Here is a 15,465-nt window from a genome sequence, read left to right as displayed (position 1 = left end):
CACTAGAAAATAAATCTATTACTTTTTACTGTTCTCCCAATCTTATAACCAACCACATTGTTTTCTCTATTTTTAAAAAATGTATTTTTGTAAGTAGATAACCACATTTTGTAAACATTTTAAAATGGGAAATGATGATTCTTATCTCAATCTGAGAACTGGTTAATGTTATAAATTTATATTCGTTGAACTAATCATATTATGTGGACACATCTCTGCATTGAATTTGTCAATAGTAATCTTCTTCTATTGAAATTAAAAAGTCTATATGGTACTTAAAAATTTATTTTGTTTTACATTTTCTTCAATAAACCTGTCAAACATGTACTGTACTGCCGACAGCAAAAATCACATAGTTAAACATTCTAACCAACCAAACATATGGAAACACATTCTAACCAAACTTAAATATTCTAACGAGTTGGAGAAAACAAAACTATTCTAAACAGTTCGATAAGGTCAGAGTAATACATAAGAAACATCGAAAGAGAAAAATTAAAGAATGCTTCAAGATAAAAAGAAGAAAACAATGAACAGTTTTAGTATTATATCATCATAATTCATTTATGTCGTACAAATCAACTACAAAAATCAAAATAAAAACTATATAAAAAACATGTGGAATTTAAAGAATTTCTTTCTCTTTGTTTTGTTTCTTCTCTGCTTTTGATAGTATGTTTGTTTTACTCAGTGTCCCTAAGGCTTTCACTGGTGAGCCAAAGTTTCTTCTGGACAATGAATACGACATTGTTTTCACCATCTTCATTCTCTTGGTCAAGTTCTGAACCTGTGCTTACCTTCTCTGACGCCACAATCTCCCAATGCAAAGCCGGCATATACTTCTTGATTGATTCAACTACACTTTCCTTGTCTCTGATGATGACAAATCCTGTTGGTCTAAGAATCCGATCCATCTCGATCAATAGATCCTCCGCGCTGCATTTTTTGTTTCTAATGTCTGAAAATACTGTCCACGCATGCAACATATCGTATGTTCGCGGGTACGTAGAGAAAGCCTCGCACCTAACAGAATAAGGAATGGTGAGAAAGTGAACTATTGTCACAAGTGATGATGGAAAGTTTTTGGTTTTCGGGTACACGTACCAGTTATGATTTGTCCCGATCAAACCACGATCATAGATCAGTTTTAGAGTGTTGGGACCTTCAGGAGAGACAACGTTCATAACCCATACATCTTTATCTTTAAGAGCAGCTGCGAAAGAACCCATGTGAGCTTTCATGTCCATTATGTTCCTCACAGTGTTTGATTTGATCTTTGAGGACATCAGATTCCAGTAACTGTCCACTTGTTGTCTCCAAAGTTCCTGCAAACAAACCAATGAATGTGCTTTAACAATAAATATGTGGAAGAACCGATCTCAAGTAAGATCAATAGTTGCAAAAAAGGTTGCGGTGGTTCAAGTACCGTGTCCTTCTCAAACCTATCGGTTGAATAACCGAAATCCGCAAGACGGGGAGGAGATGAAGTCAACCTAGCTGGCCAAGGAGCTAACCCACTTCCCTTTGTTTTATGATCATCTGCATATAGAAAAACAGAACATGACTGTGACGTGACATATGGCATACAAACTGAACCAAACAACCAAAGAGGAGGAGTAAGGAGTAAGGAGTAATGCAAAACCCAAAATAAAGCAAACTTACGCTTGGAGTAAGGAGTGATGCAAGCTTCCATTAACACACCGGAAACCGCATCAGGATCAGCGTCTGAGCGACAAAGAGGAGGCTGTGTCCCGGGCTCTCTCTCCAAGTAACAGTCATTACTCAAAGGTTTCTGCCAAATCACAGTTTGGTTTCTTTTAACAGCGATTCTCCAACACATTCTTTCAACAAGAGCACTCATCTCCTTCCATATCTTCAAATTCTCTTCATCTTGTGCGTAAGCTTCAGGAGACGAATAAGCGAAATAACCGCCCGGTCTTAGTACACGATCGAGCTCAAGAAGAAGGAGTCCATCTCTTTGAAGCCAATCAATCCTACATCGAGAACAATGAGCAAGCTCGAATGATCTGCTCGGGTAAGGAAGCCTTTTTGTACCTAAAACACCAAGATAAGCAGGGATCCCTCTCTCTAATGCAAACTGGATTTGGTTCTGGTGAACATCATTAGGCGCTAACGACATTGTCATTATATCAGATGCGAGAAGGTAAGCTCCAAAACTCGCAACTCCGCATCCAACATCAAGAACCGTTCTTAATCTGCCTTCGTCGTTCAATACATCATTCGAAAAGTTAAGCATCTGCAAGTAATAAAATCATTAGAAACAAGTTATAGAAGAAGTTAAAAAGGTGAGCCAAAAGAGACGCTTACATTTGCCATTGATGCAATGTATTTATCAGCTCCGTAATGGAAATGAGTGCCTCCACCGGGGAAAGAAATTTTCTCGCCTTTCTCAACCATCCAATTCTGATCAGACTTCTCTTTTGCAAGGTGAGTGTGAGGTATGTTCGCTTTCCACACTTCATCTCTACTCTTAGGCCACTTAATAGGAACCTAAAATTATCAATACAAAGAGCAAAACAATCAAAACAAAGAACCAGAGACAAATCAAAACAAAGCAACAACAAGAAAGCAAATTGAGCACCTTGTAGCCAGATGGTGGAGGGATCAAACAATTGAATCGTCTTTCAGGAGGAGGACAATGCCGTTCATAATGTTCCATTACAGATAGATCAAGCTTCAACCTCATTTGGTAGATGAAATTCCTATCTAAGCAAGGGATGATTTCCGAGTGCCGATCATCACAGACCTTTACAACACATATACCAAAATAGTTAGCTTACGTAAAAGATAATAAAATTGTCCAGTTACACACAGATATTGATAAAACTAACTTACAGGGAAGCTTTTGGCTACAACAAGACTGTCTTCTGCACTGGTGACAGGATCATCCTGTTTGGCATCACCATTATCATCATCTCCACCCAAATAAGAAGATCCGAGTTTTCTCAAAGATCGTCCATATTCCAATGCTGATGCACCTTGGCTAGAGGAACCATAGTACATAAACAAGAAACAGACGAATAAAGCCACGACACAGACCGAAGCAATAAGCCGCTTCTTTTGGCCTCCATCAGATCTCCCTCTCATCATCCAAACGTAATTTACAACCAAAAGAGCTCTCTTCAGAGTCCTGTTAACATAAAAAGCTTTCCACACTCTTCTTTCTGCACAAATCAAGAACAGAAACACTTATAAAGACAATGACTTTAAAGTTTAAACAAGGTTTGGTAAACAGCCACTAGAGCGCACTTAAGCGCAAACACCATCATAAATTCAAAAAGCTGTTACAAAAAAAAAAAAGAACAGAGTTGGAAGAGTCAGATCCGTGTTTATTGGGTGAGAAACCACACACAAGCATCAAAGTTAAGTGTAAACCAAGTAACATATACATAAAGTGTAGCCACCGACAACCTTTTAATTGGGTTTAAGAGTCAAAAAGATTGAATCTTTGCAAAATTATATTAGATCTAGAGAGTAGAGTATAAGCTTTTAATGAAAAAGTCTCACTTCAATTCCCCCGGGAAAAGTAAAAACACCCCTCATTGATTAAACGAATGTCTCAATACGAATCTCAACACAAATTTAATCAAAATCGAACGAGAAAGACAAAACCCAGAACAAGGAAAACTCACCGACCAAGAAGAGTCACACAGACGCACACAGTGGCCACTGGTACTGAGGGAGAGATCCGAGAATGGGAGAGAGTGAATGAAGTTGTATCCTTTTTGGCTTTAAAGTAACGATTTTTATGTCTATTAAATAAATAAATAAATAAAAATAAAAACTTTATACTACAAGATTCAGATCTCGTTCTGCCTCAAGGTGAATGATACCTTTTTTTTTTTTCTCAGTGGCTAAAATGTTTTTATTTCCAAGAATAGGGAGAGAGAGAGAGATGTATAAAGGTACAGTGTGTTGTGTTTCGTTGTTAAAGGCTTCTTTAGATAGAAAAGGTCTCTCTCCATGTCCACACTGTCGACTTGCTGTTATATCTTTTTTTATTTATAATGTGTTCGAAATATATTTTGGACCAATATATTTATTTCGTATATATATAGTTACAGCGAATAAAAACGAATTTTAGAACGATTTTATCGCAATTAGATTCGACATTATATAATGCGTTTAATGTTTAATGTTTATCTTCTTCGTTTTATATTTAAATTCTTGCAAAACAATTTAGGTTTGATATGGGAGAAGTCACTGTCTGTCATTGATACGAAATTAAAAAAAAAAAAAGTCTGCGAACGCGTTTTTTGTATTCATTGTGTCGGTCATTACTGATTAACCCCCCAAATTGGTGACTGGTGATTTTATTATTTAACCATGCTTGCTTGCAACTTGTATTATTGTTATTCGATTTATATTAAAATTAATATCGTACGTTCGACACACTCGTGATAACCTGAAAGGTGGATGACCGACGAACGAGATCTAGATCTGACCATTAATTGTGTTCTCACTCCCCTAATTATTTTGAGAACTAGTATAAATTAGGTGAATTTATCCTGAAACTAACATATTTCGAAGAGTATATCAGAAAATGTTTAATGTCAATTTATATGATTAATTTGTCTAATTAGTTTTCCTCGTGAACAAAATATATTTAATTTACATATATTTTAGAATTTGATTTTGAGTAGATGAAAAAAATGTATACAATACAAGTTACATATATAATAACAATGTAATTAATCAATTGCTACATTGGAAAAACAATTTATATGATTAATTTGTCTAATTAGTTTTCCTCGTGAACAAAATATATTTATGTATATTTACATATATTTTAGAATTTGATTTTGAGTAGATGAAAAAAATATATACAATACATTGTTACATATATAATAACAATGTAATCAATTGCTACATTGGAAAAACAATATTAAGCTTGATGATCAGTGTGTCAAAAAGTTCATCGGGAAGGTCTCCGCGTTTGACTAAATAAAAATTTTCTCCCATGCCCAACAATCGAGGAAACCCTAAGCTTCTCCTTGCCATGGCTTCCGCCGTCGCCGTCGGTGACCCTCCTTCGCCAGAACCCTCTGACCCGCCCGACCATCCCATCCCTCCCTCCAACTTCGTCCAAACCTCCATCGTCGAACTATCTCCTCTGTCCTCTCCCTCTCCAGCCTTCCACCTTCCCATTCTTCTAGATCTGGGATCTACAACTCTTTTTGTATCCTCTAGTGATACTCATTTCGCTTGTTTGCGATTCTTTCCTGCTGTGTGCAGTCCCCGGTACCAGATCTGTTCTCGGATTTGTGTTTTAAGTGTCAGTGTATTAGCCAAATCTGTTGGCGTTTCTTCGACGTTTCTCTCCTCCGTTGAACCTGGCCTCTCGTCGCCAGCGAATCATCCTTCCCCCCATGCAATATAGCTGTCTGGTTCTTCTTTGACACCTCCACCTCCCCTCCTCTCCCAATTCCCCAGGTTTACTCTTCCTCTTCTGATTCTTCTCTCTTGGAAAGCTATCAGATTTTTGTGAAGTGTGTAGCTCTGGCTTTGTGGAATGCAGGTTTAGATCTTTCGATGGCCCTTGTTGCCTTTGGCTTTACTTGTGTGCTCTCTCGTCGCCCCCATATCGCCTTCGTGCGGCCCTTCACTGCATTATGCAAATTCTGCTCCGATATCACTACGTCAATGGTTGCTTCTTTGTTGGGGCTTTCTATCCTTAGCTCAACTCCGGACCCTCCATATCCCTCTCCGGCTAAGACTCTCGTCGCTCATGTCGTCAAGTCACACCGGCTTCTCAGTCTCGTTGGCAGCAGAGTTGATTATTCGTTCTCCATCTCAATCAACACACCTCCTCTCCTGTTCCCCCAGGTATGCTCCTGTTCTTCGGTCTCTGGTGCTTCTATTTTGGAAAGTTCTTGGATGATCGTTGAGAGTGTGGCTCTGGCTTTGTGGAATTCGGATCTATGTTTTACTCCTTTGATGAATTTGGATATCCTTGGATCCACATTTGTGCCTTCTTGTGGTATCTTTATCGCCTTAGTGCGAACCCTTACTGCAGTATGCAGATTTTACTTTGAATTGGCTATGTTAGTAGCCACTTTGTTGCAGATTGGAAAGAGATCTTTGCTCTCCTTCACCGTTCCAGATTTTCTGGTTCACTGAGGCTTTTATAGCTCTCATCTCTCCTTTAAGGAGCTTATTATCCTCCCAAATACTTCACTCGGTTTTAGTGGTATTGTCACAGGGAGCTTTGTTCTGAAAACTATTCTACTTGAAGTAGAAGCGAGGATTGTTGCTCAAGACTGTCCCCGTTCAGTATTTGCTGACTGTTTGTCGTTGGTGTCTTTAGAGGTTTCGTTTCCTCCATTCAAGAACCAATCTACTTTGGTTGAGCTTGTTAGCTCCCATTTATCCCTTTATCCATGGTTTGAGCTTGTTAGCTCCCATTTATCCCTTTATCTATGTTTAGCTTATGCTTTCGTTATTGTTGTTGCTTTACCATTTGCTCAAGTGGTTTGGTTTGTTTGGGCTTCTGATAGCCTTTTTTGTACCTTCTCCTTAAGGAGGAATAACTCTTTTAATTTGAATGAAATCTGAGTTTGACCAAAAAAAGCTTGATGATCAGTGTCACTTCTTGCTCTGCTTCTTTCCTTCACCTTCCACTATACTGAAATGTTTTGATCAAAGTTAGCTAAAAATAATAATAATAAAGTAATTTAAAATTTGTGCTTTGATTAAAAGTAACTAAAACTATATTCATTTTGATGCAAAAAATTTACAGAAATTTTCGGGATAATAATAAAGTAATTTAAAATCTGTGCTTTGATTAAAAGTGACTAAAACTATATTCATTTCGATTCAAAAAATTTACAGAAATTTTCGGGTATCGTTTAATAAATTATTTTTTAAGTATGACCGTGTAACAAAACAATTGTCGAATTAGTTAAAAATCTGTGTTTGTTTTTAAGTATGACCTTTCCTTCACCTTCCACTGTACTGAAATATTTTGATCAAAGTTAGCTAAAAATAATAATAATAAAGTAATTTAAAATCTGTGCTTTGATTAAAAGTGACTAAAACTATATTCATTTCGATTCAAAAAATTTACAGAAATTTTCGGGATAATAATAAAGTAATTTAAAATCTGTGCTTTGATTAAAAGTGACTAATCGATTCAAAAAATTTACAGAAATTTTCGGGTATCGTTTAATAAATTATTTTTTAAGTATGACCGTGTAACAAAACAATTGTCGAATTAGTTAAAAATCTGTGTTTGTTTTTAAGTATGACCTTTCCTTCACCTTCCACTGTACTGAAATATTTTGATCAAAGTTAGCTAAAAATAATAATAATAAAGTAATTTAAAATCTGTGCTTTGATTAAAAGTGACTAAAACTATATTCATTTCGATTCAAAAAATTTACAGAAATTTTCGGGATAATAATAAAGTAATTTAAAATCTGTGCTTTGATTAAAAGTGACTAATCGATTCAAAAAATTTACAGAAATTTTCGGGTATCGTTTAATAAATTATTTTTTAAGTATGACCGTGTAACAAAACAATTGTCGAATTAGTTAAAAATTTGTGTTTGTTTTTAAATATGACCGTGTAACAAAACAATTGTCGAATTAGTTAAAAATCTGTGTTTGTTTAACCGTCTAAAATTGTTTTCGGTTAAAAATCTGTGTTTGTTTAGCCGTCTAAAATTGTTTTTGGTCGTCTAAATTGTTTTCGACCGTCTAAATTGTTTTCGGCCGCGCCTAAATTGTTTTCGACCAAGTATTTGTACTAAAAATGTTTCCCCTCTAACCATCTCTTCGTTTTTGGTTGGAAAATATCTTTCCCCTATAATAATAGAGTATTTCGATTTTAGTAAGAAATTAGTTGAATTACTCAAGTGTTTTCAGAGACTATATAAGTGGCATCCAACACACCCTTAGAGCCGGACATGTTTATGACTAACTAGTTTATACTAAAGTGGGTTGAATCGATCATTATTATGACTAAGTGTTTCGTCTAATTTTTGACTAAAGAGTTAAAATTCTGACTAACTTTTGACGTGTGTTTCGTCTGATTTCTAGGCCTTTTGATGTTATGTTTCGACTACATGTTTCTAAATTCTGACTAAGGCCTTGAAAGCTTTGCATTGAATAACTAACCTCGAGGAAATTGCTATTTCTGTTTGGGTTTGTTGGCTTCGCTTTGTCCTCCTCGTCCAAATTCCTTGCAAAACAAAAATAAAATTTTCATCAATACAAATCAAAGAAATCGTTACGAAAATATGAGGCTGATCATATTATATAAAACATTGCACCTAACCATTCAAAACTAACGTCGAGGAAATTGCTATTTCTGTTTGGGTGACGTTTGGCTTGAAAGCTTTTGCTGTGTTGGCTTCGCACGTTTGGCTTGAAAGCTTTGCTGTGTTGGCTTCGCTTTGTCCTCCTCGTCCAAATTCCTTGCAAAACAAAAATAAATATTTCATCAATACAAAGAAATTGTTACGAAAATAAGAGGCTGTTCATATTATATAATAAAACATTGCACCTAACCATTCAACATTTTAATTAATCCATAGGTTTTTCAAACGAAAAATCAACAAGAATAGCATAGAAATAACATAGGTAAAAAAAAAAAGAGCAGAGTTTACACTAAAAAATACTTCGAGCGTGTGTGGGAATGTTCAAAACTAAAAGTCGTGTTGAATGTTTCGGCTAAGAAGTGTTTTAACTATTTGTTGATGATACAAGTGGTGGTTTCTTGAAAAAACTAACCTCGATGGAAACTGCAATTCAGGTTTCTTGGTTTGGGTAAACGAGAGCCGTGGAAAATTGTTGCTGGCTCAAAAGCTCTGTCCTCCTCATCCGAAGGACACCTTGCAAGAAAAAAACATTATTTTAATTAATACATTATCAAGACTATATATAAAACCAAAGAAATAATAACAACGAAAATATGAGGCTGATCCATAAGTTTAAAACGAAGTATCGACAAGAATAGCATAGAAATCAAAATCAACATAGGTCAAAACAAAGCACTAAGAGCTAGGAGAAGTAATCCAGTGAAATAAACCCAAACAACATGGCAAGAATGCAAAAATCAATTATTAAATAAAACATATCAAAGTAACTCACTGTAAAATAAAAACAGGGCTGAGTTTTGGCAGTTGGAGCCTTGGAGGTGTATGAAGATTGGCTGAGTTTTGGCAGTTGGAGCCTTGGAGGTGTATGAAGATTGGCTGAGTTTTGGCAGTTGGAGCCTTGGAGGTGTATGAAGATTGGCTGAGTTTTGGCAGTTGGAGCCTTGGAGGTGTATGAAGATTGGCTGAGTTTTGGGCGCCAGAGATGAAGAGGGAGAGAGACGAGGAGAGGGCTATAAGTTTCTATTTACATCTTTTGGATTATTTAGCTGTGACCCAAAGGCTGTGTGTATTGCTTACTATATATAGATAATTTTTTTACCGTTGGGGAAAATTACTAACGGATAGTTTTCGAATTGGGAATTAAAAATGTCAGCTTTGACGTCATTAGTTACCGTTTGGGAAAGATTACTAACGGATAGTTTTCGAATTCTGAAGTAAAAAAAGTCATAAGTTACCGTTACATACTCAACGGCTAACTCACAGTTACCTTCGTCCGCTACTTTAAAAGTGTATACTTCTTACTGGGCTGTGTTGAGATCGGCCCAACCCATCAATTTTTTTTTTACAAGTCCGGTATATGATATAACAAGATTAATGGATAAACTGGAATTGGTTAAGGTCCATTATAAAATCATTAGAGCGTTGAAACGTTTGTAACTGTGGCTCATTATATATGAGACTCTGTGAGTCGTAGTGTCTATCTAACCATATCGAGACACAACTGTAAAAAAACTAAATTCATGCTAAATTAACAACATATGGACGTTCACTTTGAGGTCACACAAACGTTTGTAACTGTGCTTCATTATATAACACTCTGATAGTCTATGTATCTCTATCATATCGAGACATACAACAACTGTAAAAAAATACAAATTCATGCTAAATTAACTTATGGACGTTCACGGTGAGGTCACACAAACTCATTAGAAACCTTTTTGTTCTTTCAAACGAAAGAAGGGTCTTTGAACCTTTTGAAAACAGCGTCGATATCCGCCAAAACTTCTGGCGAAAACGGCCGCTCTGTCATCAGAAAAGCATCAATGTCCTCTTTTAGTTGCTCTACCGACGTGGCCCCAATGATCGTGCTCGTCACAAAGGGCCGGTCACGTACAAACCTGAGTGCTAACTCAACCGGAGTTAAACCGTGCTTCTTCCCCACCTCAATGTATTGTATGGTTGCTTCCTGACATCGGAAGAGAAATAATATTGACCTCAGAAACTTTCACCGCGTGGCTTTTTACAACTACATTCAAGCTGATAGCAGTTTCTTAATTGTTACACTACATAAAAAGATGCAAGCATAGTTGGATCAAGAACAAACCTTGGCTAGGGATCCCTTGTAACGTTCCATGTATCCTGGGAAAAGATTTAGCCTTGCATTTTTTGTAGTTTCAGAGTCTGGAGCCAAGTACTTCCCAGACAACGAGCCACCTCCAAGAGGGGAGTAAGCAAGCAAGCCAACATTGCAATTTTTTGGGTGGCATACTTCTACCAGATCAACTGTGATTTTAACCCAAAACAAAATAATTTTAGAACATGCTCCTCCTACACTCTTGCTCTCTAGGTTTTCCAGAAAGATAACTTACTTTCGAACCGGCATCTAACTAGCAAGCTGTAACCATTCTGGATGCTCACAATCTTTGGTAGTCCTTCAATTTTTGCTGCATTAACAAACTCCATCACTCCATATGAAGTTTCGTTCGAGACACCGATGTAGCGAACCTGTTACAGAATTCGGGAATCACTTTCAAATTCTGTGTTTGAGGTTTACAGTAAGGAATTTTTATAACTCAATATAACATCTGATTATTAAGGAATCATAGCACTACCTTTCCTTCGTCTATGAGATCCTGAAAGGCCCTTAGTTGTTCAGAAAATGGTACACTTGCTCTCCATTTCGACGTGTCATAGTAAAAATCGCCGAAGAGTGGTACATATCGATCTGGCCTGGACTGAAAAAAAATTCAGTATCATGATTTTGAGACATTCGATGATGAATATAGAAATACTATGCCAATGGAATGGCCAACAACTTTCTCAAACAATGTAGCATATGAGTTAGGCTTAGACCACAAAATAAGGCGATGTTACCAGTGTATTTGAAGCAAATCAATGTAATCAGTTCCAAGGCGCTTAAGACTTTTCTCGACACTTTCTTTGATATTAGCAGCATCTACACGCAGAACCTCACCACTGTCCCTTATGTAACTTGATCTTTCTGAGTATCCACATACTTTAGTTGCCAAAACAATCTGTTCAAAACAAAATGAGAACATCAATAAAAAAAAATTAAAGCTTCAAGGAGGTTTTGCGGATTTAGAAATTATACTTGACCATTAAATTGACAAAGACAATGATGACTTCAAACACGAAGGGTAAACTTTACTGACAGTTACATAGCACGTAAGAACTTCAAAGAGTCAAAGTCAGTATAAACTAGTTCCATATCAATCCAACAGAATCCAAGAACTGCAACACTACAATATGCATCCAAAACATGGCAGATGGTGATACCTTGTCACGTTGCTGAGACTTCAACCAGCTACTGATAAAAAGATCGGTTTTTCCTTGAGTCTCCTTCTTCATCGGTATAGGGTACTGAAATAATATATGACTAAATAAATTAAAAAATTACCACATCAAATCTACACGTCTAAGCAAGTCCCAGAAAGCTAAACACAAGTGTTAAAATCAAATACATATCTCATTCTGTAGACTCTAAACAAAACTAAATAATGCTGTTTAGAACAAACAAATATCACCGTTCCAAGTTGCAAACAGTTGAAAGTCAAATACATATCTCATTCTGTAGATTCTTACAACAATAACTCAAGTTCCTTCATCAAAAAGCATTAAACAAGCTGCACTATAAAACCAGAGTTCACCAACCATGGAGAGACATGGCTTAAACAACCCTTTCCATAAACATCATCTCAATACATGTGTAATATAAGCCAGGAAAGAGAAGACATAGGTCTTTAGCTCATATATGCATAGTCAATAATCAAAACACATATACATAAAGCAAAAAAGATTCAAACTTTTTTCACCAAATTTGAAGAGAAATATGAACAAATAAAGATTTTTAAAAGAAAAAAAACTCACAGCTTCAGCAGTGTCAATACAGTTGATGCCCTCTTCAATTGCATAACTCAACATCTCATGAGCTTCTTTCTCAGTATTTTGCTCTCCAAATGTCATCTGGAGGAATTCGAAATAATTTCACCAAAAAACTTGCAATTCTATAAAGTAACCTGACCCAACTCAAAAGCCAACAAATTTGAATAAAAGAGATTCATCCTTACAGTGCCAAAAGTAATTTCGCTGATGTTAAGATCGGAATCTCCTAATTTCCGGTACTCCATTGCATTCTTCTTCGCCGACGCTTTCACCACAACCGAAGTTCTCCTCCGAGCATTCGGTGGTGGAGTTACACGGCGACGCGTGAAGGGTAAGCGACCGAAACCTCGAATATAGTCCGTACTGTTTCTGCCGTTGACCGCCGGAGTAACCGTTGAGAAGGTGACGTAAGATGACGCCATACCGGGGATTGTAGTGGACGTGGTTCTCGCCTTATCGCCCACCAATATATATCCATCCACTGTTAAATTGATTCACGGTTTTGAAAATTATGGGCTTAAATTATTTTGGGCCTAATCTTCAAAGGCCCAATATAATATTTATTGGATATTTTGTTTTCCATCGTTATCTTCGATAAATATAAGACAAGAGTGAGCTTCAAGGACACAATCCTCAACGATATCTTTCACTGACTCTCCGCTCTCTCAAAAGTCCAAAATCCTCCAACTCCGATCCTTTTTTACCGGCGATAATCTCCGATCTAGATCCGATGGCCAAGGAACCAGTTCGTGTTCTCGTCACTGGAGCTGCAGGTATATAAAACCTTATCTGTTTTGCGATCATGTATATATCTTCTATCTCTGATTTTGTGGATCTCCTGCTAGTAAAATATTCGCAAAGCTCTCTTGCTTACTCTAAGTCAGAGATCTCTGCATAGTCTTAGGTTGTACCGTTGATCGATGAAATATTGGTCAACTCTTGTTTCGTTGGATCTGATCGTATGTGTTTGCTGGATCTTGACCTTGCTAGGATTCTTGTAGTCATCTTGCTTCTTGCAAAAACCATCCTGTTGTCTTGCTGTAGAGGTTGACCATCGATTGATTTTGGGATGGACTTTTATAGTTAGTTAGACATAATAACAAACTGTTGTGGTTATGCAGGACAAATTGGATATGCTCTTGTACCAATGATTGCAAGGGGAATCATGCTTGGTGCTGACCAGCCTGTTATCCTCCACATGTTGGATATTCCTCCTGCTGCTGAAGCACTTAACGGTGTCAAGATGGAGTTGATCGATGCTGCTTTCCCTCTTCTCAAAGGTACAGTAGTTAAGAGTTTTTAAAGTTTGTTCTTTTACTGTGAATATTGCTCAAGTGGGTAAGATGATGAACGTTTGACGTGTATTATCAGGTGTTGTTGCTACAACTGATGCCGTTGAAGGATGTACTGGAGTCAACGTTGCTGTTATGGTTGGTGGTTTCCCAAGGAAAGAAGGTATGGAGAGGAAGGATGTCATGTCCAAGAATGTCTCTATTTACAAGTCTCAGGCTGCTGCATTGGAGAAGCATGCCGCTCCAAACTGCAAGGTGATGGAAGGATGTTTGCTTATTAGTTCGGTTTCATTGGAGTGTTGTGATTCTCTTGCTCATACATTCTCTTTTGTTTTGTCGTTTTCAGGTTCTTGTTGTTGCCAACCCCGCAAACACCAACGCATTGATCCTGAAGGAATTTGCACCATCCATCCCTGAAAAGAATATCACTTGTTTGACAAGGCTTGACCACAACAGGGCATTGGGTCAGGTCTCTGAGAGGTTGAGCGTGCCAGTGTCTGATGTTAAGAACGTGATCATTTGGGGAAACCACTCATCCACACAGTACCCAGATGTCAACCATGCTAAAGTGCAGACCTCTTCTGGTGAAAAGCCTGTTCGTGAGCTCGTCAAGGACGATGAATGGTATGCTTGTCATGCCATAGAACTTAAGACCCTTTCTTTTTGCTCTCGAAGTAAATTCTAATTTCATTTAACTATTTACTGTAGGTTGAACGGAGAATTCATCTCTACAGTTCAACAACGAGGAGCTGCAATCATCAAGGCTAGGAAGTTGTCTAGTGCACTTTCTGCTGCTAGCTCTGCTTGTGATCACATCCGTGACTGGGTCCTTGGAACTCCAGAGGTTCATAAATAAACTCTTCTTCTCTGCTTTTTTTCTCTTCAATGTTGTTTATAATAGTTTTTCTAATATGAGTTCTCTTTTTGATTTAATTGGTCAGGGTACCTTTGTTTCCATGGGAGTATACTCCGATGGTTCTTACAACGTTCCATCAGGACTTATCTACTCCTTCCCTGTAACCTGTCGCAATGGAGAGTGGAGCATTGTCCAAGGTAAAAACAAGATTTTTCAACTCAAAATCCTAATTTTGAAACCCAAATTTGTGCATGCTAATGTGAATTTTGTTTTGGTTAGGCCTTCCGATCGATGAAGTATCAAGGAAGAAGATGGATTTGACTGCAGAGGAGCTCAAGGAAGAGAAGGACTTGGCGTACTCATGCCTCTCTTAAACCAATACTCTTCTTTTGAAGCCATTTAAGAGTTGAGATCGTTAAAAAGCTTGCTGCAAGGCTTTGTCGGAATAAGAAATGTCTTTTAAAAAAAAACTCCAAAAACACTGTTATAGAACCTCTTTGTGGGTTTCTCTTTGATGACTGATGAGCATTGTCCCTGGTCTGTTTCTAAACCAGGATATCGTTTATTATGTGTGTCTGATTTGGTTTACCCATAAAAAAGGAAAATAGGCAATTCCATGGTTTATCGTTTGTGCTCATTTACCTAGTCTTACCCAATTGAAATTCTAATGTGGACTTAAAATACAACATACTTGAATCTTTTTTAAGTTTGAGTTTCTATTTTTCGACGATCCTTATAACAATAGTAGTCACTAGTCCACACCAATTAAGGTATACGAGGATTTGAGTTTTATGAGGGCTGGAACACGAATATTCAAAGTTTGAGAATTTTTATCATCTCTTTCCCTTTTGTAAAGTAACAAAGCAGTGGATTTTGCTTAGAACAAATGAGAACCTTTTTTAAGTTATGCACAATACATGAGCTTTTTTATGTAGACATATTATAATGGATTCTACAAAAGTGGGCATGTGCAGAATCGAGTTCATGAACCACCACCGTCCTTGGCCCCAAACGTTTTATAAGAGTATCTTCACTTCACTCTAGGTTTAAAGGCCCACTAGAACACCCAAAC

The 15,465-nt window shown here is 37.1% G+C and overlaps 3 protein-coding genes across 4 annotated transcripts; 1 reads left to right on the top strand and 2 right to left on the bottom strand.

Annotated features, from left to right (window-relative positions):
• On the bottom strand, nt 514-3,894 carry LOC104754579 (probable methyltransferase PMT8). 2 transcript variants are annotated; one of them, XM_010476796.2, is made up of 8 exons: nt 3,654-3,893; nt 2,857-3,185; nt 2,603-2,767; nt 2,329-2,511; nt 1,663-2,257; nt 1,427-1,539; nt 1,105-1,325; nt 514-1,023 (listed from the first exon to the last, which is right to left on the bottom strand). In XM_010476796.2, exons 2-8 carry the CDS (start codon nt 3,109-3,111, stop codon nt 684-686), a joined length of 1,872 nt encoding a protein of 623 aa, XP_010475098.1. In that variant the 5' UTR covers nt 3,112-3,185; nt 3,654-3,893; the 3' UTR covers nt 514-683. The 2 variants fall into 2 exon arrangements, with proteins under 2 accessions (XP_010475098.1, XP_010475099.1); XM_010476797.2 differs by having other exon boundaries at nt 682-1,023; nt 3,658-3,894.
• On the bottom strand, nt 9,907-12,697 carry LOC104754577 (protein tas). The gene is made up of 8 exons (XM_010476795.1): nt 12,431-12,697; nt 12,231-12,326; nt 11,640-11,723; nt 11,217-11,377; nt 10,955-11,072; nt 10,712-10,847; nt 10,447-10,625; nt 9,907-10,308 (listed from the first exon to the last, which is right to left on the bottom strand). Exons 1-8 carry the CDS (start codon nt 12,665-12,667, stop codon nt 10,069-10,071), a joined length of 1,251 nt encoding a protein of 416 aa, XP_010475097.1. The 5' UTR covers nt 12,668-12,697; the 3' UTR covers nt 9,907-10,068.
• Nucleotides 12,860-15,030, top strand: LOC104754575 (malate dehydrogenase, cytoplasmic 1). The gene is made up of 7 exons (XM_010476794.1): nt 12,860-13,018; nt 13,367-13,525; nt 13,617-13,792; nt 13,884-14,161; nt 14,246-14,381; nt 14,479-14,590; nt 14,673-15,030. The coding sequence occupies exons 1-7, from the start codon at nt 12,976-12,978 to the stop codon at nt 14,765-14,767; spliced, it is 999 nt and encodes a 332-aa protein (XP_010475096.1). The 5' UTR covers nt 12,860-12,975; the 3' UTR covers nt 14,768-15,030.

This window comes from Camelina sativa, chromosome 17 (genome assembly GCF_000633955.1).
Source record: "Camelina sativa cultivar DH55 chromosome 17, Cs, whole genome shotgun sequence".
NCBI classification, from domain to species: domain Eukaryota; kingdom Viridiplantae; phylum Streptophyta; class Magnoliopsida; order Brassicales; family Brassicaceae; genus Camelina; species Camelina sativa.
Note: the sequence above shows the minus strand (reverse complement) of the source record. Positions and strands in the feature narration are given on the sequence as shown.